Raw genomic sequence first — 21,544 nt, forward strand, 5'->3', positions numbered from 1 at the left:
CGCTAGTGAATGTTTCCACTGTCTCAAACATACCCGAGGGAAACAGAAGCAGTACCAATCTTAAAACAAAGTACTCAGTTCTATTCAAAACTAGCCACTGCAACATAATTAGGAAAGTTGTCTTGCAATGGTTGGACCCAGAGGTGGGTTTCCATTCCTGGTGGAGTTCAGACCGGCCTCTATCTCCCCCTAGTGGCGACCTTGAGAATGACAAGGGGCCCAGAGTCTAGGTTTTGAACAAGTATTCCTGGAGCACTTTTGATACCTTTTCAGGTTAGTTCTCTGCCTATCCTTCAATTGAACTGCATAGAAACGAACTTTAAGATATGATACGTTTCTAGGTCTTCTCTATCTTTAAAAATGACTTAGAAATGATGGCGATGACATCCATGTAGAATTCTAAAATTCCAGATGATTTTTTTTCCACTAAGCAAATATGAATGGCTCTTAAGATTTTATTTTTTAGTTACAATTGAAAACTAGAAAACTAAATTAAAACACTGAAGAGTGTGTGTGTGTTTGTGTGTGTGTGTGTGTGTGTAATATACACAAGAAAACTAGAGAGCTAAATTAAAACACTGAAGAGTGTGTGTGTGTGTGTGTGTGTGTGTGTGTGTGTGTGTGTGTGTGTGTAAGAAATTAAATGAGTCTATTTTATCAAATCTCCTGTGGTGGCCCCAAATAGCAGTCCCCAGCTCCCACTTGACCACCTGAGGCATAAGAAGCCATTCACCCAGAGCTCTATCTAGGGTCAGGTCAACACTTACTATACAGTTCGCTTTATTTCTGAGTCCTCAGAGCTCAGGCCACAAATAAATACTACATACCACCTGGTGATCAGCTATATTGGAAAGGTCCTTTCCAGGCAGACAGGATCACTTACTGTTTTCAACTTCATTCAAAGGAACCCAAGCCAAGACCACAAACTAATGGATTTCCGCCCCTGTCTACTGCTGAGGGAAGAACCCTGAAGGAGGGGCAGAGGTAAGGGATGGGGAGAAGGAGAAAAGAGTTGTTTCACAAATAAACAGACATTTGCTTTCTGGCACATTCATATGCATTTGAAGAATAAGGCCTCTTGGTATTTTTATACCAAAACCTTAAACAAGTATTTAGGGAATATACATAGTTATCAGTACATGATATCTGAATGGTCCATGGGAGGGGGACTGGATATAGGGGGGATCAGATAAGAGAGAGACTCTAACTGTTCCATTTTAAAACTCTGGAATCATGCCAAGATTCTACATAAATGAAAAATTATACTGGTGGGTATGTAGTTAATGACTGTAGTTCTGAAATAATAGAAATCTAATTTGGTCAATTGCTTTTGCTGATGTTATAAGAGTAAATGTACAGAAATGTAAATGAGAACAGAAGCCTAGAGAAAAGGTACTAAACATTTTCTGTTCCGAGATGCTCACATGCTATAGTGGTATTTTATCAGTTGAGGCCTAGTCAAGTAGAACCAGGAATTAATTAAAAATTTTAGTGCTTGACTTTTGGGAGAAAGAAGAATGTACTAGGATTATACAAATATCTAAAAATGAGTAAGCGATTCTAAACTCCTTAAAACTAGATTTCAAAGCCCGGTGTAGTAGTGCACACCTTTAATCCCAGCACTCAGGAGATAGAAACAGGTAGATCTCTGTGAGTTTAAGGCCAGCTGGGTCTACTTAATGAGTTTCAGGCCAACCAGGGCTACACAGTGAGACCTTGTTTCAAGAAAAACAACAGGGTTTTTTTTAATTATTATTATTATTATTTGTGTTTGAGACAGGGTCTCTCTGTAGCCCCAGCTGGCCTGGAACCTACTACAGAACAGGTTGACCTTGATCTCAAGAGATTCATGTGCCTCTGCCTCCTGAGTGCTGGGATTAAAGATATGCACCACCACCATGCTTGGCCTAGCAACTACATTTTGAATGTCCTGAGATCACTGTAAATTTTTCTCCTGAACTTTCTATATCTGGATGACTGTTTTATAAAAAAGGCTGAAATTCTATGGGCTCCACTACACCCCACACATTGAGAGAGGGCAATGTGCTGCTCTGATTTTGATTTTTAAAAAGATTTTAAACCAGCCAGGAATGGTGACACTAGCCTGACATTTCAGTATTTGTGAGGTTAAGGCAGTCCTGAGCTATATAATGAGACCTTGTCTCAAGACTTTAAGATTACTTTCCCCTTACTTTTTACTTTCATTAAAGAATCAAATCAAACATAGCAGTGAAAACCTTCCTCATTTTAGCACTTCAAGTCTCCTATTCTGGAAAACCCCTGGAAACAAGTAAGGGAATAAAAAATTCATACAGTGGAAAATTATTTACTTTTCTAAATCATTCAACTTTGAGTGCAGAAAATATTCCTTACAATACTTGGCATCTAGCATCGTGATGCATCATGGATAATATACAGCCTGAAGAACCAGTCCATTAAACCCCATGCGTACCCAGCATCCCAGGAAGTAGCAGGACCGCATGCTCCCCGTCTCCAGCTCTCTGGTAATGCAGGTGAACGCCATTCACAGCCACCTTGCCGGAGGTCACTGCAGTGCTGGAAGAATTCCCAGAGGAAGATTATTGTGCCAAAGTGACATTTAATATGGCAAACTGTCCTTTCACATGCACAAGCCAGCTCCAGTTCCCCAGTCCTTAGGCTTACAGCATTGATTTGTGCCCCAGTTCTTCAATCCAGACTGTGTTCTCCATAACAAACTGCAAATCTGAATAGTTCCCTCCTGTTTCAACTTTCTGAAACACCCAGGGGTTCAACCTTCAAAATCCCTGAGAGGTTTGCTGGAATGAACAGCCACATCTACAGACCTAGGGCTGGGGTGGGGTGGGGGTGGGGTAGAAGCCACTAGTACTCATGTGCAGGTTGATGTAGGGGTTCCACGCAGTGAAACATGAAGGTGAGTTTGGAAAGCCTGGGGCCTGGAGCCACTGCATGTACTTCAACAGCTCTAGAGCAGCTATCTGGACCTGTGGTAGCCCTGCTTTTCTGAGGATACTGATTCCACGACCCAGGGAAGGCCCTAAATTGCAGGCTGCCCTTTAGAAGCAGGGCTCCTTGTGCTGTCTGGCCAGCTAATTGGGGATTCTAGCCAGGAATCATTCCCTGTACAGTCATGGCCGCTATGTGTTTTAAGACGTTGACATACTCTTGGACAGGATTCCTATATTAAATTTCACCCACCCAGGGCTCAGTGACCCTTTTGGAAGAGGGGGCAAAAAGATTGTAAGAGCCAGCCAGGAGTGGTGGCAGATGCCTTTAAGCCCAATACTCAGGAGGCAGAGGCAGGCGATCTCTGTGAGTTCAAGGCCAGCCTGGTCTACATAGAGAGTTCTAGGCCAGCTGGAGCTACAAGGAGACCCTGTCTCAAAAAAAAAAAAAATTGTAGGAGCCAAGGGAGGAGGTGCATGAGTATATGGAAATAGAATCTTACAGGCTCCTGGGGCTTTGCTCATATGAACTTATAGTAATGGTGACAGCATGCACAAGACCCATGCAAACTCAAGTGGACAAAAAACCAGCACAGAACTGTGGAAATGGGCAGCAGGCCCCAATTTTAGCAGAAGAGGTATTGGGCAGCTGATTACTGTTGAGTGAGGAAGAGCTGATCTTCTTTAAGGGAGTGATTGGATAGGCTGACTAGACCCCAGTGAATAAACTTGCACTGAGGGACACTAACCTGACTTGATAGGACTTAATGTAGATGACAGGTACATGAAATCCAGTGTGTGGGAGAGGGATATGGAAGGTTGCTCCTGGGGAAGGGGGTATAAAAATGATTAGAATGTTTCATATGAAATACACAAAAATTCAATAAAAAAATATACAAAAAAAAAAGATACTGACATATTCCTTTGTTGGCTGGTAAGTGGCCATGTCCATGGGCCTCCCGTGGCCCTAACTTGACTCCACTTGGCACAGGACAAGGTCTCCAGACAGAGCTACCGGCAGCATGTATCCTGCCTGAGGGACAGGTGTTCCCTACAGATACTCTTCAGGAAGCTCCAAGACAAACTGTCCAAGGATGCACACTGGTACATGCAAGGCCTCAGACCTAGGTTCCTTCAGGCCTTCCTGCACACTTGCCTGCTAGAGGGCAGTGACATGCAGAACATAGTGGCGTAGCAAAAACTGTTCCTCTTCTTGTGACTTGTAAATTTAAATCAACCACTGACTTCCTCTTTCTTCTACAGACCATCTCTTCCCCTGGTCAAAATGGTTACTGAAATGCGGCACTTTGGAAAACACAATGCCTTGTTTCCTTTCTTGGTTTCATTTGATTTGCTGACTTCAAGTAATAAAGAGCACAGGCTGGGCATGGTGGCTGAAATCCCAGCACTCAGAAGACAGAGGGAAGAGGACTGTCACAAATCAAGGTCAACCTGGGCTACCCAGTAAGACCTTGCTTTAAACAACAACAACAAAAATACTAAAGAACATAGAAAAAATGTGTTGGGTATTGGTATATCTAATCTTAACATATTAATTTCCAGAAAACTATAAGGCAAAACTGGGAAGAAGTCCTAAAATAATATAAGCTTGTTATCTTAATGTATCAGAGGAGCAATAATAAAGCCATTAAGCAACATCAGCATGGTGCTGAATCCACCAATTTACTTGTTATTAACATCCTATTCCTCTGAAGAATTCACCGTTACTGTTAGGATAGCTTTAGGCATCTTAGAATCAAGACAGAAGCAAATAACACACTTTCCCAACAAAGACTCCCTTCTGAACCATTCACTTGTTGGTGCTGTGAGCCCAGCAGGAGGGAAAACAAGGACACAGAGGATTGCTCAGGTACGGCTGGCTTATGCAGGAGGCACCTGGATAGGATAAAAATTCTTTCTTGTTTCTGGCACTAAATGAGACCACTCCCTGAGCAGAGCTGACTGGCATTTACACAGCTCATATTAGCAATAAAGCACATAGTTCCATCTTCCCCCTTTACTGCTTTCTATGCTCTAGAGATTATTTAAGGACTTCCTTCTCTGCAGTGACAAGAATATGCTTGTCAAAATCATTTTGCACTATGTAGGTGTTATGTACCATGGAAGCCCTCCCCCATCTTCCTCAATGCACAAAGGTGGTGGTTTTCAGGACTGGTGTTGCTGCCAAGGTCTGGGCATCCCTGTCTCTCCCCAGGGCACTGTTCATAAAGGCATCTTTCCTTGATCATTGCCAAGCCTCTTCCATCAAAAACCTAACTTCCTCCTGCATTTGGCTGGATCTATGTTTTGGTTCCCCATTCCAAATTTCCTTCTCCCTAATTACCACCACTTCCTATTCTCTTGGTTGCCTAACAGTAAGCAGTACAAGGACATCAGTAGCTGGAGATCTGCTTGCTGAAAACTCCATGTCAGGGAAGGATTCCCAAAGTCAGAAGGCTTGGAAGTGGCTTTGGAAGAGAGGCAGAAAGGTCATGTCAGATTGGGTAGAGTTATCTGAGAGGAAAGAAAAGCAGCATTTGTGATGAACTTCCAAGGAAGGGTAAACTTTGGAAAAAGAATATCACAGGATAGCACTGCTGGAAGGCAAAAATGGGCAGGGTTCAGTTAGGCAAGATGGAGAAAGCAGAGGAAGGGGAAGAGAAAAAGGAAGAGGAGGAGGGACCACACTGGATGGCGAGGCTTCTGCAGAGGTGGAAACTGTCCATGGTGCTATGTCATAGGCATCTGGTGTGCTGTCCTACCAGAAGTACCTGAATCACACCAGCCCAACTTCATGGGTTAAAGGAGGCTGCCAAATACTCAACAAGAATCTCCAAGGTTGGGGCAGAGAATTATTTAAAAACAAAAGTAAACTATATATTCAAATATAAAGAAAAGGTTTATTTTTAATAACGGAGTGACTGAAAGCTGGCTTAATTGCACAGAAATACAGGATAGCTGAAATGAGCCCACAGTATTGGCTACAGCTTCTCAGGTAGTCTCTCTGACAGTGGCTGGAACAGCTAAGTACATGCTGAAAGGATCAGGCATGCCCTGACCTTCAGTGGCCCTCACACATGCTTAACTACCTGAACCACATTCAGTACTGGATTTCTCAAACTCTCAGGTAAAAAGAAAACCACCGAAATTTTAAAGAATGAAAATTCATTCCCTTCTTTTCGGCTGTTGAATTTTCTTTTCCACTCCTCTCAACCCCCTTCTCTCGACCCCAACAACCTGTCCTCTAAACAGGTTTATGAGATTGTGTCAAGTTTTACAAACCCATATAATTAGGACAACTGAGACAGTAACGCTGGAGCACAGCCCTGTAGTTGCTTCGATAACTACTAAACTTGTTTCTTGAACACCTTGTAAGACACTAAAGACATGCCCTCTTGAAGCCTGAAGGCTAACAGGAGATCAGGAAATAACCTGCTACCAGCACTTATGTGTGCAGTACGTGGAGTCTTTCAAGAGAAGAGAGGATTATGGAAGTGCATTATCTTCAATACTAGCACTTGGGAGGCAGAGGCAGATGGATCTCTGCAAGTTCAAGGCCAGCCTGGTCTACATAGCAAGTTCTAGAGCAGCCAGGACTGCATAGTGAGAACCTGTTGAGAGACAGATGGGGGTAGGAGGGGGGATAGAGGAGACCTTGGACTGTAGGTATGTCACTAAGTTCAAGTTCAAGGCACCATCACCCAAATATCTCCTGTCACCTGCTATTTCAGCAGGGCTTAGACTTTGAATTTGAATCACCTGCCAGCTTTCTAAATCTGTGAGCCCAGTCCCACTACATCAAAATCTGAGTGGGAGATAGACAACTTTTAATCCCCACCCCCGAGACTCCAACATAGCAGAACTGAGTTCCCAATAGGGCAAAGGCCCAGGGGTGGTGGTCAGTGTGATTGCCAAGTAGTGGGAGACTTGAGTGCCTCTCAAACCCTGTCCTCCCATCTTGTGTTTGTCCTTAACTCCCTTTCCTGTGAGGCAAGACAGGCAATTCTGTATATGGTTCTGAGGGAGTTGGTCTACTCCCCTCAAACAGGGAGAGGTGAGTGTGTAGCAGTCTAGGGCATAACAGCTTGGGGGTAAATAAGTAAACTAAATCTAGTATTTACTTCGTGTCTGCTGTTAGTAATCTAGTATTAGTAATCTAGTATTAGTAATCTAGTATTAGTTATCTAGTATTAGTTAATCTAGTACTAGTATTAGTTAATCTAGTATTAGTAATCTAGTATTAGTATTATTAATCTAATATTAGTATTAGTTAATCTAGTATTAGTTAGTAATCTAGTATTAGTTAGTGATTAGTTAGTAATCTAGTATCTAAACTAAATCTAGTATTTACTTCATGTCTGCCATTCATTTTCTTCTGAGGCATACACTATTCTTAACCTGACCTCAGAGAAGCTAGAAGTTAGTGAAGGAGCTAATTTGCTGTCACTGTTCCCACAGACCTACTTGAGGATCCGAGGGTGTGACCCCGAGTCTGGGCCTCAGTACCTTGCTTAGAGATGAAAATGGGAGGTGCTTAATAAGATATACCTGCACTTTGAAAGTCCTTATTGATTCCCTGCTTCTTATAAAGTAAGCACAAGTCACAAGGAAGTATCATCTACTGCCAGGGCTTGAAGTGACATGAATTTTGATGACTTAGTTTTGCTTCTTTTATACACTGTACTATTATTTACACTCTATTTGCATCCTTATTAATTGTACTTGCTAATTACTTCCATGCATCGTGATCCAGGTGTTTTCATGGTTTCAGATACAAACTCTGCAAGGCCAGAAGCTCAGAGAGGTTGAGTAACTTGGCCACATTCACACAGTTAGAAGGGGTTGATAATACAGCTGTCTGAACTCGAGGCCAAGATTTCTCTTTAATCTCATAGCAGAACAGAATTCCCAATAGGGCAAAGGCCCAGGGGTGGTGTTCAGCGTAATTGCCAAGTAGCGGACGGAGGCAGGCATCTGGAGAAGGATTGGATCTGATTCTTTGGCAGAGCATCCTTAGGTTGAACTCCGAAAATGTTTGCTTTTTTTTTTTTTCAGGCAGACTGTCAGATTCTGTCAATTATTAATATCACAAGTGACATAGCATGCTACTTCAAGAAGACTTTTTGACCTGATCCTAGAGATTATTAAGGAAAGGGTCAAAGTTCCAAACAAAAGACTCACAAGCAACTTTCTGGCACACATCCCAGGTAATATTGGGTTAGACACTGGCTGTGAAGCAGTTTTTATAGGACTGCTTAGAATCCTTGGCATGGGGCTAGAGCCTTGATTCGGGATTAAGCAGCACCTGGCTTGTTTCTCAGATTACAGGCTATATTAATTTGGAACATGTTTATGAAATGGCAGGAACGTGTTTATGAAACGGCCAGGGAAACCAATTTTGCAGAGGTATTTCAGAAAGAAAAGACCACAGGCGGACAGGACTCTTCACAGCCAACAAATGGCCTATCAGATGTATGACATGAGCACATCACTGTCACTTTATCATAATTTCTTCCTGCACTCAGGGCACTGTATTAAATGCCTATTTTTTGTTGTCGATTTCAATAACTGCAGCAACTGACATCTTTTTCTACCTGTATAAAAGTCCTAAAGTTATATAATTCTAAAATAATAATTGAAGAAACCTGAATTAGATATAAAACCAAAGAGCTACACAATCACACCATGAACATTTTAAAAACTTGTTAGATTTGCCCTCCCTACTTTTAGTTTTCAAATTAGCAATTTTCATATTTCCATCTCGCATCGCCCCCTCCCCAAGTCACTAGGGTCAATGGCCTACCCACAGTTAACTGAGTTTACAGTTAATTGGACACATGCACTGGCTACCCCACATGCCTCCATGGCTCGGATATGCTTATGTGCAGGCTTATTATGCAGACGTTGAAAAGAAGCACGCTTCAGGCCATCTCTCCACATTTTCTGCCCAGAATCTGTGAGCACCCTTTTTCAAGACAGCAGGCTAGTGATGAATCTCGGCTTTGGTTATTGTTTTATCTAAGGGCGAGGGTGGGAGTGTGGGGGTGGGACAAAAGTGGAAAATGCAGTTTCCTGATCATCTCCGCACACCCACGTTAGAACCTCTGGGGCTTTGAATTTACACAGGTTCCCAAACTGCTTCTCTTGCACATCAAAGTTCGAGATTAGCAAACAAAGAAAGGCACCGGAGACTTGAGCCCTTGAGACTGAAGACGGTCGCTGACACTGCCAGGCAATTTCTGTTTTGAGGTGGTAAAAATTACTGTTTTCAGCAACCAGCTAGCAGACATGGGGCTTGGGATCTGTGCTCCCAGCAACCGGCCCTCCCAGCTGTCCTCCATCTGTACACCGAGGCTGGACCATAGCCCGAGGCCCCTACGCTCCAGTCCCAGAACCGAGGTGCACGCGCAACAGCTCGGCGAGCCGCCCCTGTCCCTCCCCGGCCTGCGTCCCGCGCCCCCGCTGTGTCCAGCGCGCCGTTACCCAAAGGCGGCCGTGGGCCGGGATCCGGGCTTCAGGGGTGAAAGGAGCAGCCGCAGCTGCAGCGCGGCCCGACAGACCGCCACCGCCATGTTTCCGGGTCTCACCGCGGAATGTACGCGAGCCCAGCTGGAAACTCCGCCCCGCTAAGCCACGCCCTCACCCGGCCCCTCACCAGGCCCCGCCCCTCCCCGACCCGTATGCCACGCCCCCAACTCGGACCCGTCCAGACCTAAGCCCTAGAACTGAGTTTGAGGTCTCTAACCCTACCTCCCACGGTGGATAGTCCAGGTGGTACCACCCCGTACTTGTGCTTGTAGTTGCAAGGGTGTCCAAAGCTATGGGGAGGCAGGGTCACCTGTTGTTCTGCCCTCACCTGGTGGGCATCCAGGCAGAGCCCACCTGAGGGAAAAATGAACCTCAGAAGGTCTACTCATTGCTTTCTGCTTTTGTTAACAGGGTCTTAGGGAGTCCCACCTGGCCTGGAACTGTAGCTGAAGCTGACATTGAACTCCTGATCCCCCTGCCTCATGCTGGAATTAAAGACGTGTGCCACCATACCTGGCTATATTCCATTTTCCACATCTATCTCTTCAACTTAGCTCAGAAGGAAAAAGAATTAATGCCTTAAGGCTTTTTTCTAAATTAAGAAATTATTTTACTTTTATTTGTATGGGTGTTTTGCCTGCATGTATATAAGTGCACCAAGTGTGTGCCTGGTGCCTACGGAGGCCAGAAGTGGGCTATAGAGCCCTGGAACTGGAGTTACAGGCAGTTGTGAGCTGCCATGTGGATGCTGGAAACTGAACCTATCCCATTATAGATGTAGAATGGCATGAGGAAGCCTTAGCCCTCACAGCTGTAGAGGGGCATTCAGACCTGTTTAGTTTCGTTAGGGTGGGTTGAGTTGCTACATTGTAGTAGTGTTAGCTCAATTCTTTATAATCAGCTGCTTATAGAGTGTTGAAAGTGGAAACTACATAATAATTACAAAATGTTTTATTAAATGGCACATTAAAATGTACAGAGGAAACACTTTCCTGCACCACAGGCTGAAAACTGAGTTGGAATCTCCCAGTCCCAACTGGTTTCAAGAGGTTCCGAGCTTGAGTCTCTAGGAGATGTGACTGCAGCGGTGGCTGAAACTAAGGGAGCGTCATCCCTATTGCCCTTGCAGGTTCCTCTTCGCTGCAGCAGTCTGTGCAACCACCAAGCCCAGGAGGGGAAAGCAGCAGTTGCTGGGAACAAGAGAAGGGGGAAGTTTGGGTGAGCCTGGGCAGGGGTCCCAGTGCCAGATCGATGAGGAAAAGTTATAGAACTTTCTATATAACCTTTTAAGTTTAGATTATTTTGTGGTTTCCTGTTTTACTTACTAGGTAGATACTTTGGAATGTAACCCTGGGATGCTCAGAAATGTTTTAGTACTGTGATGTCTGCATTACCCTGAGATGTTTTATTACTCTGCACTAACGCCTTGAAGCTTTATGATATTTAGCACCCACTATGTCTATTGATAAGGATGTAAGTTGAGGGTATGGAAAGTTCACCAAATGCATTAATGACACCTGGTTCAATTAGTCTAAGAAAAGTATAGATCAAATGTGTCAGAAATCTAAATTTCTGTTGATACATGATTTTTGTAAACTGAAATGACTATTTGACTGGGTTCTGGCCCAATTAGCCTGGCTGAGTTGTAGATCAAAAGGCAGATGTCCAGACTCACACCTGGGATATTTATTTAAAAATTTTTTTTAATTTTAAAATATTTCCTTATTTAATGTGTATAAGTGTATTGCCTACATGTATGTAAGTGCAACTGTGTTGTGTAATGCCTGTGAAGGTCAGAAGAGGGCATCAGATCCCCTGGAACTGGAGTTACAGACAGTTGTTAGCTGCCATTGGGTGCTGGGAACTGAATCCCAGTCCTCCACAAGAGCAGCCAATGCTCTTAACGACATTGAGCCATCTCTCCAGCCCCAAAGATACCCACTTTAAAAACTGTTTATCGAGTGAACTCAGGAAGGAATTTCCCGAAATAACATGAGACATCATGAAAAGAAACACAGGGCCCAGGTGCTAATAATCATAAAATGATGGCATAAAATTGACTATAAAATCCTCACCTGTACTACAGATATGGGTCCCAGAATCTAACAATCATCTGTTGCTTACTGGGGACTTCATGCATAAGGAATGACAGTTTCCCAACTCTCCCCTCAGTGTGTGCTTGGTTGCTGTGCTGTTTGAAGAATTTTTCTGTAACAGTATATTGTGATGGGGGACAGGGGATCTGACTGCAACTGGCAACACAGAGTGTGGTCTTTTGTCATGTCCACATTATGTGGACTCTCCTCCTTTCTGCTGCCCCACCTTGTGATTGGATCATCTTTGGGATCGCTGTTCATCACTCCTCAGACTGGAGCATTTTATTTCTCAGATTAATTCCCCCTTTTTGATGGTGTGTGAGTGTATTGGGTGGAGATGTCCCTGGAAGAAATATTGAGCTCTCCCCTTCCCCCTAGTTTTAAATTTTCCTTTTGAAAGTGGGGAAACTATAAAACCCATCTTGATTTCCTCCCCTATTCCTCACCTCACCCTCACCTTCCCTGGCTCTAAACCAGGATAAAGGATGCAGTTGATTCAATTTCTGGTGATCTTTGTCAGCAATGATGACAATGTTAGCTGACCATGTCAGCCCCAAACTAGATACCAATCTTTTAATGTGATAAACTGTTTCTACCCTGGAGGAGGCACCGAGGGTGGTCTCTTGTGGCAGAAGCTGGCCTGGGATACTCCTCCTGTCTCAACTTCCAAAGTGCTGGAATTACAGCAAAAAAAACAAACAAAAAAAAAGGCACAAGATGTACTAACACACTTAAAACGCCAGGTGTGTGGACAATATTGGAATTTTCAGAGATTATAAACACAAAACTTTGGAAAATGTGATAAAAACAAGGTGGAAGATTCTTCCAAGAAACCAATGTGAAGGAATAAAAAAATGTGTTGTTGGTCTCATTATCAAGTCGTCATTTGGCCCAACCTGTATAGAGAAAAAGTGTACATTGAGAAGTAAGATTCTTGTTCAGATAAGAGCAGCCCAAGCACTGGGCCATTTTTATCAGTGACATTGTTGGAGCAAGTTGGACCAGTGAAAGTCTTTGTCAGAATATGGTGAAGGGCCTGGAGAGATGGCTCAGTGATTAGGAGCACTTGCTGCTCTTCCAGATGAACCCACATTCAGTTCCTAGCACCCACTTCAGGTGGCTCATAACTGTTCTTAACTCCAGCCCTTAGGGATCAGTCACCCCCTTCTGGCCTCCAAGGGAACTCAAATGCCTGTACACATAAATTAAAAAAAAAAGTCTTAAAAAAAGATACTAATCATAGAATGGTGATCCTTAAACTTGAGTGAAGATGCATCTGATTTCTCTAGTGGATAAACCATGTAAAAGCAAAGCTTTTTAAAGGCAGCGTGCACAGTGAGCTCTCACTAGCATTTCACTATTGTCAGTGTGTGATAGAAAGTTCTCAAAATGCTTCCCTCATACCCACAACCCTGGAAACACTGTTAAGATTTCTGATCTGGATTCCATTGGTATGTATTTTTGAAACCAAGTTAACTAGCACATTAATTTATAAGTCCCAGAAGTTCCAGACAATGTTTCAAAATGTCTCTTTAAAGTGCCTCACAGAGATGGCTGGTATGCATGTAAACCAGTGTGAGGACAATTTTAACACTATTCATACGCACAATGAAGCAGCTAAAATGGATGCTTCCTCCATTGAATACTAATGCTGGGCTTGCATTCTCTAATGGAAAAGATGAACAGAACTTTAGTAAAACTGTTTACTTCTCTTCATCTTTCTTTTTTTAATTTTTAAGACTTATTTATGTGTATCAATGTTTTGCCTGCATGTATGTATGTATGTAAACCACATGCATTCCTGGTGCCTGCAGGGGACAGAAGAGGGCATCACATCCCCTGGAACTAGAGTTATAGACAGTTGTGAGCTACCACGTGGGTGCTGGAAATTGAAACCAGATCCACTGCAAGAGCAGTAAGTGCTCTTAACCACTGAGCCATCTCACAAGCTCTTCTCCATCTTTCTAAAGGGACATGGTCAACTTACAGAAAAAAAGATGACATCTGCACGATGAATATGATAAGTTTTGAAGAGTATCCTCAACACACCATGAACCTAAAATTTTTAAAAATTTATTTTATGTGTACAGGTGTCCTTCAGCTATATGAAATTCCAGAAGAAATGTGTGACTAAAATCTAGTTATTTTGTTTTCTTTGTTCTCTGTTCATAGATGACAACAGCATGTCGACTAAAATGATGCCAATTTGTATATTCAAACATCACCTAGTAGCCCTTTTCTTTTACATTTATTTATTTATTTATTTTATTCATTTATTCATTTGTGTGTACCTGTGCTACAGCAACTATGTGGAGATCAGAGGACAACTGTGGGAATCAGCTCTCCCCTACCCTAATGTGGGTGCCAAGGATTAAACTCAGGTCATCAGGCTTGGCAGCACACACCCTTACCCACTGAGTAAGGCCATCTTGCTGGCCCTCCTTTTGTTTTTTGTTTTTGTATAACAAATTTTGTGAAATATTTGCATTGTTTAAGCTTTTTTTTTTGGTCATCTTTATTTATTCTGCATGAAGTTAAATATTAAAGCATTTAAAAACATTTACTTTAAAGCCGGGTGTGGTGGCGCATGCCTTTGATCCTAGCACTCAGGAGGCAGAGGCAGGTGGATCTTTGTGCATTCAAGGCCAGCCTGGCCTACATAGTGAGTTCCAGAACAGCTGGGGCTACAGGGAGACCCTGTCTCAAAAAGACCAAAAAAACAAAAAACAAAAAACAAAACGTTTACTTTATGTCCATTACATTATGCTAAGGTATAAGCAGTCAGTTTACATATAGTTGTAAATTCTAATGAGAAATTATACAATATCTTCTTGTAAAGAGTACCAATTTGAATCAAGGAGCCTTTTCTTTCTAGCTTGTATTTCAGTCTAGAAGAAAAGGGAATGGTTAAAACCAGCTGCACCATTGTGGATTACAGAGCAGCGTCTGGCACCTCTTAGGCTGTCTCTGTACTACTTGCATTATGATTCTGTATGGCAAGTTCACAGCAAGAACAAGCATACCATCCATTTTAAAGCAACTGCAACAAATACAGGACATTCTTAGTATGCATGTTACTTGTGGACAACAACTTTATCTTCCCCAGTGAGGAGTACAAGTGCAGGTCATTTGTAAACCTTCATTATCTCAAAGTGAAATAGTTGAAAATATCTTTCAAATGATTAAAAGGTCTTTTGTTGTTACAACTCATTAAAAAGCAAAAACAGAAAAAAGTACATTCAAATAGATAGAACTCCTTTTCTTAACAACATGATAGAAGAAAAGTAAGGATTACATCACAGCAAATGGAAAACCTATGCTTGAAGCCAACAAGTGGAGAATATCCACTCATTTTCTGGTCTGGTTCTCCCTGCTTACCTGATTTCTGCCCAAGTACAGTGGTGGAGCCTGGCTTTGCACTGAAACCTCTAAGAGGCAAATAAGGCTCTTTTCAGGGTGACACTCAGAGCAGAGTTGAAGGAAGGTCTCTGAGCCCTGTGGAAGGATGGCGATGCTGCTGGTCTCTGGTCCTGGGGACAGAATGCTCTGCCGGGGGGCACCCTTTTCACATCAGTGTCCCTTTTCCTGCCAGCAGAGAAGGGCAAAGGGGAATGCACAGGGCCAGGCAAGCTGAGCAGTACAGCCTAGCCACATACAAACCACTTCAGTGGCCTGTATTTAAGGTACAAATTTTCATTTCATTTTTTCAAAATGAACAAAACCCTGGCTCTGGGAACAGGTTTAATCCATTTGTACCTTCAGTGTCCTGGAAAGGTTATATTTAAAACAAACAAACAAAAAAAACCCCAAAATAAAACAAAAACCCTGGCTCTGGGAACAGGTTTAATCCATTTGTACCTTCAGTGTCCTGGTGGCAATCTTGTCCTTCTCAATGATGTGGATGACACCCATTCCTGATACTGCATCCAGTTCTCAGCATTTGGCATGACTTGGGAGGTGGTTTTAACCATGAGCCATCTTTCCAGCACCTCCTTGGAAAGTGGTTTTAAACAGATCCTCTGGATCCATGTTGAGCTTCCAGAGAGACTCCCACATCCCATACATGTGTTCAGAACATATGCAACCAACTACAAAGTCATCAGTCACCATGGTGCAGCCAATGAGGTCCAGAGGGCACATGAAGGGCTTAAAGGTCTTCAGGTCCAATCTACTAATGCTCTGTGCAGCAAGGGCCAAATTATTTCTCCCAAGAGGTTGGCCACCATGCTTATGAGGGTGTAAGCCCTCATCTGTTGACTGTCCTTCAACTCCTACAAGTCATAGCTTGAGGTGCTGGGCAGCTGTCAGGATATAGGTAGCAATGGACAGGATGATGTATAGCTAGTCACCCATGAAAAGATCTGGAAGTCCATGATCACTACTGACCCTGGACCCTGAAGCATCTTGTTTGCAGCAATGGCCACATGGTTCCTCCCCTTCACAGCCTGACAGCTCCTCTGTTATAGGCATAATAGATTAGGACCCTGATCACCATTGCAATTCCGGTGAACTGGCTCTGGCTTTCCCAGAAATTTATTTTTAAAAAATTCCATTAAAAATACTTTCCAATTTTGTCTTCTTAAAACAGCATTAGAACAGAGGTAGGTAGAACACATTCAAAGACTATCCAGATTCCTCTTGAAAAACTGGGACCCTTCCCTGCTCCTGTTTCCCTTTTAATGCACATGCCCTATGCTACCTTGCAGTTAAGGTGTGAACCTAGTCTTTGTGACAGGAGAACTATTATATAGCATACTATTACATAACAGTAGGTCCTTCCAAGGAACATATGGTGTCATATTCACTTCAGCTGTCAGCCAGACCCAAGCCTAGACACACCTAGGAAGAGTGAACCTCAACTGAGGAACTTCCTCTATTAGCTTGTCCTGTAGGCATGGCTGTGGGGGAATTTTCTTGATTGCTAATTGAGGTGGGAGGGCCAAGTCCATTATGGGTGATATCATCCATGGACAGGTGGGCCTGGGCTATATAAGAAAGGTAGCTGACCATGAGCTTGATAACAAGCCAGTGAACAGTGTTCTTCATGATCTCTGGTTCAGCTCCTGCCTTGGCTTCCTTTGATGATGGCCTGTACACTGTAAGATCCTCCCCAAGTTGTTTTTGCTTATTATGTTTATCACAGCAATAGAAACCAAACCAGAGCATGTGACAATATTAGAGACCCGGGGGCAGGGGCAGGAACTTGTACTATTGGCATGCTGTAGAGGAGGCCAGGAGTGCTTCCAAACATCATATAAGGCAGGAGATAGCCCCACAGTGGGGGATGACAAAGCTCAAGATGCCAATGGGGACAAAGCTGCTTTTCAGCCCACTCCAGGGTATGCTGTGCATCTGCAAGGCTGAAGGAGATTCAGATTCGGAACTCACAATGCTGTTATCAACCAAGACACCAGAATCTTTTCTGACAGCCAGACTGAACATCACTGCACTTTGCTCCCCTCATTGTGGCAAAGATGAGCACCACAGCATACCCTCTGATTAGCAACTGCCACCACTGATCTTGGCGTGTCTTCTACTCTAGTTCTTTCCCTCCTTGCTAAGTTACAGGTGGGCTTTCTAAAGGCACAATGACCAGACTCTGAAGCTGTCCTTTTTTACTTTATGGCACACAGAAGAAAATAAACAGATTTCTATAGTACAGTGGGATAAACTGAGGAAACAGCTCAACAGTGAGGATGCTGAGACTACAGTCACATGTAGGAATGAAGAGATATTTCCTGATGAATATTTCCTGCACACTGGTTCCCTTTTGTAAGGTACACAGGCTGGAAAACTGCATGAAGCACCAGAATGGTAGGAAAAAATTCCAAAACTTCCTGTAGAATTTCTATAATTGTCAAAATCAGTAGCGGTTCTTCCAACAACTGCCAGGAGACTGACGGACTCCCTCTACCCTCTTTTTCTCTCTTCCTTAGCACTTCATAAAAATCCCTCATTAATTTATAATTTAACATGAAAGACTGGAATTGCATATAAATTCTTAAAGCCTGTAGTGACAAATATAGCAATTGATACTAAAATTAAGAGCGCCTATAGTTTCAGAAAGAACCGTGGCTGTCACATAAGACATATGAGCAGAACTTAATTGTACTGTTCTCAGAGAGCACAAAGTCGTTAGTTGATTACACATTCTCTGAATGTTTTTTTCCTCACTCAGATGAAACCACAGGACTGAGTGAATGGTATAGTAGAAGGTTATGACATGTGCTGAAGGAAGACCACCTTCCTCCTCCAATACCTCATCTCCCCCTTTCAAAATCCAAAAATCCAATAGGCTTCTTCTCTCTTTTTTTCCAATTGGTCCTGGGCCATTCAAAGGTCTTCCTGCCTGCACGTTCTTGAAAGTCATTGTGGACTGTGGATTTCTCTTCCCATTCTCCAGTTCTGGGATGCATGATACAGTGTGTGTGGATGCAGCAGTCTGTCAAGAGTTCTGAAGGCTGGAGGGCAGCACACTGGGGGCTCATTTATCAGTTTGGTTCACACTGCCTGAGCCCCCAGGCTTAGCTCTGGCTGGCGTGTTTCAAGAGGTTCAGCAGGTCTATTCGGTAGCACTGGTGGAGCGCCAGAGCCAGCTTTCCCACTGTGGCACCCTTATTGCCTTCCCTCATCAGCCACTTCTGGAGCATCTGGTAAACCTTTTCTTTCAGCCCATCTCGCTCATAGTCATGGTCAATTTCATCAATCTGTGACTCGGTGAAGCCCAGCTTACGGGCACAGTTTTTCCAATGCCTTCCCAGGTTTTCCCTGATGGGGTTCAGGTGTTTATCAGTCAGACTAGTGGTATTATCTGTCAAATAGAAAAAGAAGTATCAGGCTATAGCCCATTTGAACATTTTAGCTTCCTGCATTGCTGAAATGCCTCAGTAAAGTGAAGAATACCAGAAGCCAGCAAACAAAGAAATTTTTGTTTGGTTTGAGATAGTCTTGTTACATAGCACAGGCTGGCCTCAAACTCACAATCCTCCTGCCTTCACTTCCCAAGTGCTGGGATTAGTGGTGTGTACACAATGCTTGGTGATAACTTGTTAATTGTTACTGAGTTGTTGGATGACACTTGACCTGACTGTGGCCCATAAGGAGTCTTTATGTGACTTAGAATGGGGTGCCTGTTCTTCCTGGCAGAGGCACCCCTGAGCCATAGCTGATGGCTTCATGAACAAAGCTCCTACCTGGCTGGGTCTTCTATTCAACTCCTGTTTGAGGCCTGTGCATATTAAAATTCTGTTCCTTTGGGACAATTTGCACTTACACATGGCCATAGTGAAGGCCACTATCTCTAGATGGTGTCCTCTATAAGGACATCAAGACCATCAGGTATGACCCTCATTCAGGTACAATGCTTCCCTTATCTCTCAATGGAGGAGGCACACACATCTTTAGACCTTTCCCTATGCTTTTCCCTTCCCTCATCCAACATCCGTCCCCTCATTTCATAGGTCCATGGCCTTTCTCTTGCCACTGGCTCCATCTCCCTAGACCTGCACAAAAATAATGAGTAAAGAACATATGAAAATAAGAAAGAGCTGCCAAAAGCAAGTGCAGTCCTTGATCCTCATCCTAACTCAGAAGGCTGAATCTATGAAGAAAAGCACTTCCTTTTCCCCCCAACTCCCATTCTTTCCTTAGTACCACAGCCCAGCCTCTGTCACTTCTGTCAGGAGTCCAAGAACCTCCTAAGACACCTGCAAATCTCCCATCTTGGTGGGAGAGGAGCTCCAGATGCCACTAGATTTGCAAACGTAGCTTTGGTTCCTCAAAAGTTAAGAATCTGTCTTCTAGGCATTTTAAAGGTCACTCTTCAAATGGCTTAGGTCAGGGATTGGCAAACTAAGGCCTGTGGGCCAAATCTGGCTTCTACTTGTTTTTAAAAATATTTTACTTTATTATTTTTATTTTATTTTCATGTGTATGAATGTATTACCCACATGCATATAAGTGCAATGCTCACAGAGGTCAGAAGAGAGCACTGGATCCCCTGGAACTGGAGTCACAGACCTCTGTTAGTTGACATGTGGGTGCTGGGAACCAAACCCAAGTCCTCTGCAAGAGTGGCCAGTACTCTTAACCCCTGAGCTATCTCTCTAGCTCCATCTGCTTGTTTTTGTAGATAGTTTCTGGGACCACATCTGCACTGATCCATGTGCAAACTATCTGTGGTTGTTTTTGCACCCTAATAACAGAGAGGCCCCGGAGCCTACACAGAGGCCCCAGAGCCTTCAAAGCCTCACATATTCATTACCTGCCCCTTCAGAGAAAAAACTGCCAACTCCAAAGTTAATCAGAAAGCTGAGTTTTGGTTCCTTTCTGAGACAGGGTCTTACTATACAGCTCAGGCTGATTTAGGCCTCACCATCTTCCTACCTCAACCTCCCCAGTGACGGGATTATAAGCATGTGCCACCACACATAGTAGAAATCTGTGGAAACCTGAGATAGCTCTTTTGTCTTCAGTACAGAGTACTGTTGAAAGCATAGTCTTCTGTGTTTTACAGAGTCCCTTGATGCAGAGCCAAGGGAGCTACTTCCCCAAGATGGAAGTTTAACAGTCAAAGATCTTGTATGTGCAGTGTTCTGAGATTTTAGTACATACTGTCTCATTTAAACTTCAGAACAAAGTCATCAATAGATATTATGATTCTCCGTGTTAAAAAACAAATTAAAAAGGATTAAAGACTACTGAAGGAACATGAGACAACTTCCAGAGAGAACCTTAAGAGAAATGTGAAAGTTCCCTTTCAATGAATAAAAATGTTCAAGGAAAACTGGGCATGGTGGCGCACACCTTTAATCCCAGTACTTGGGAGGTAGAGGCAGGCGAATCCCTGTGAGTTCGAGGCCAGCCTGGTCTACATAGTGAGTTCCAGGACAGCTGGGGCTACAGGGAGACCCTGTCTCAAAAAGACAAAAAAAAAAAAAAATGTTAGGCCAGCCTGGTCTACAAAGTGAGTTCCAGGACAGCTGGGGCTCAGGGGAGACCCTGGTCTCAAAAAGACAAAAAAAAAAAAAATGTTCAAGGAAGTCCATGGTCACTAGACTTTGGGTCTTTTTTGCCCCTGCAGTGCTGGGGACTGAATTCAAGGCTTCATGTATGCCAAGAAAGCAAGCCACCACAGCACATCTCCCTCCACACAATACTGGTCTTAAAGAGCATCTTACCAAAGATAGCTTGGTACTTGGAAGCTGGCTCTTCTTTGCATGTGCTATCTAGTAGTTGAGAACTCATTCCACCAATCTCCATATAATTATAGTTTCCAATCTGAACGCCAGTACTGTTGAGTATAGTATACTTTATGGACTCATCTGAATAGAGAGAAAGATATGGGTAAGTGCATCGAGATTCAAAGGAAGAGAAATAATATGGCATGGTAAAGGAGCAGGGCTTTACTATAAATGTGTACCTAAAGTGTTCTGTGTCACTCTCTAATAGTTCCTTTTAAAAATGCAGCTACTCAAATTCAGTCATTATGATGGCTACTATTTTCTTTTAAAGACATGAGCTGACAAGAACATGGAGACAATGGAATGCCTACATATCATGGGTGGGAATCTAAAATGGTACAGCCAAAGTAGAAGACAGTGTGGTGCTTCCTCAGAAAGTTGAAGAGAAAATTCCCATGATTCCGTATTTCCATTTCTAGGCATATGTATACACATGTACACAGAAATACTTCTACATCCATGTTCACTGACAACAGAAACAACCCAAGTACCCATCAACCTATGAATGGTTAAACTAAATGTGGTATATAATACACAGAATCTTTTTTTTTTCTTAAGACAGTCTTGCTGTGTAGCCCAGGCTGCCCTCAGATGCTTACCTCTTCCTTTAGAGTACTGGAATTACACGTATTCTTCACCATGCCAGGCACAAATGAATCTCAGTCAGTCTTAGAAAGATGGAAATTCTGATACTTGCTGTAATGTGAATGATCACTAAGGATATCTGCTAAGT

The 21,544-nt window shown here is 43.1% G+C and overlaps 2 protein-coding genes and 1 pseudogene across 5 annotated transcripts in view; all 3 read right to left on the reverse strand.

The window, feature by feature from the left end:
- The window catches only part of Bphl (biphenyl hydrolase like), a 35,990-nt gene extending 26,429 nt beyond the window's left edge, over nucleotides 1-9,561 (reverse strand). The window contains exons 1-2 of the mRNA XM_008831674.2: nucleotides 9,429-9,561; nucleotides 2,453-2,556 (exon numbers count right to left, since the gene is read on the reverse strand). Coding sequence (XP_008829896.1) covers nucleotides 2,453-2,556; nucleotides 9,429-9,517 — 193 coding nt within the window. The 5' untranslated portion in view covers nucleotides 9,518-9,561. The remainder of the gene's footprint in view (nucleotides 1-2,452; nucleotides 2,557-9,428) is intronic.
- Nucleotides 9,562-15,399: 5,838 nt separating this feature from the next.
- LOC115070111 lies at nucleotides 15,400-17,939 on the reverse strand (annotated as a pseudogene).
- Ripk1 (receptor interacting serine/threonine kinase 1) overlaps nucleotides 15,427-21,544 on the reverse strand; it is a 48,051-nt gene continuing 41,933 nt past the window's right edge. For 3 of the 4 annotated variants that reach the window (XM_029562870.1, XM_029562868.1, XM_029562869.1), the window contains 2 exons: nucleotides 20,749-20,892; nucleotides 17,176-18,380 (listed from right to left, as the gene is read on the reverse strand). In XM_029562870.1, coding sequence (XP_029418730.1) covers nucleotides 18,094-18,380; nucleotides 20,749-20,892 — 431 coding nt within the window. In that variant the 3' untranslated portion in view covers nucleotides 17,176-18,093. Of the gene's footprint in view, nucleotides 18,381-20,748; nucleotides 20,893-21,544 lie in introns of all 4 variants that reach the window. The other variant, XM_008831675.3, reaches the window with a different exon arrangement.

Source organism: Nannospalax galili, unplaced genomic scaffold (assembly GCF_000622305.1).
Source record: "Nannospalax galili isolate Female #2095 unplaced genomic scaffold, S.galili_v1.0 scaffold72, whole genome shotgun sequence".
NCBI classification, from domain to species: Eukaryota; Metazoa; Chordata; class Mammalia; order Rodentia; family Spalacidae; genus Nannospalax; species Nannospalax galili.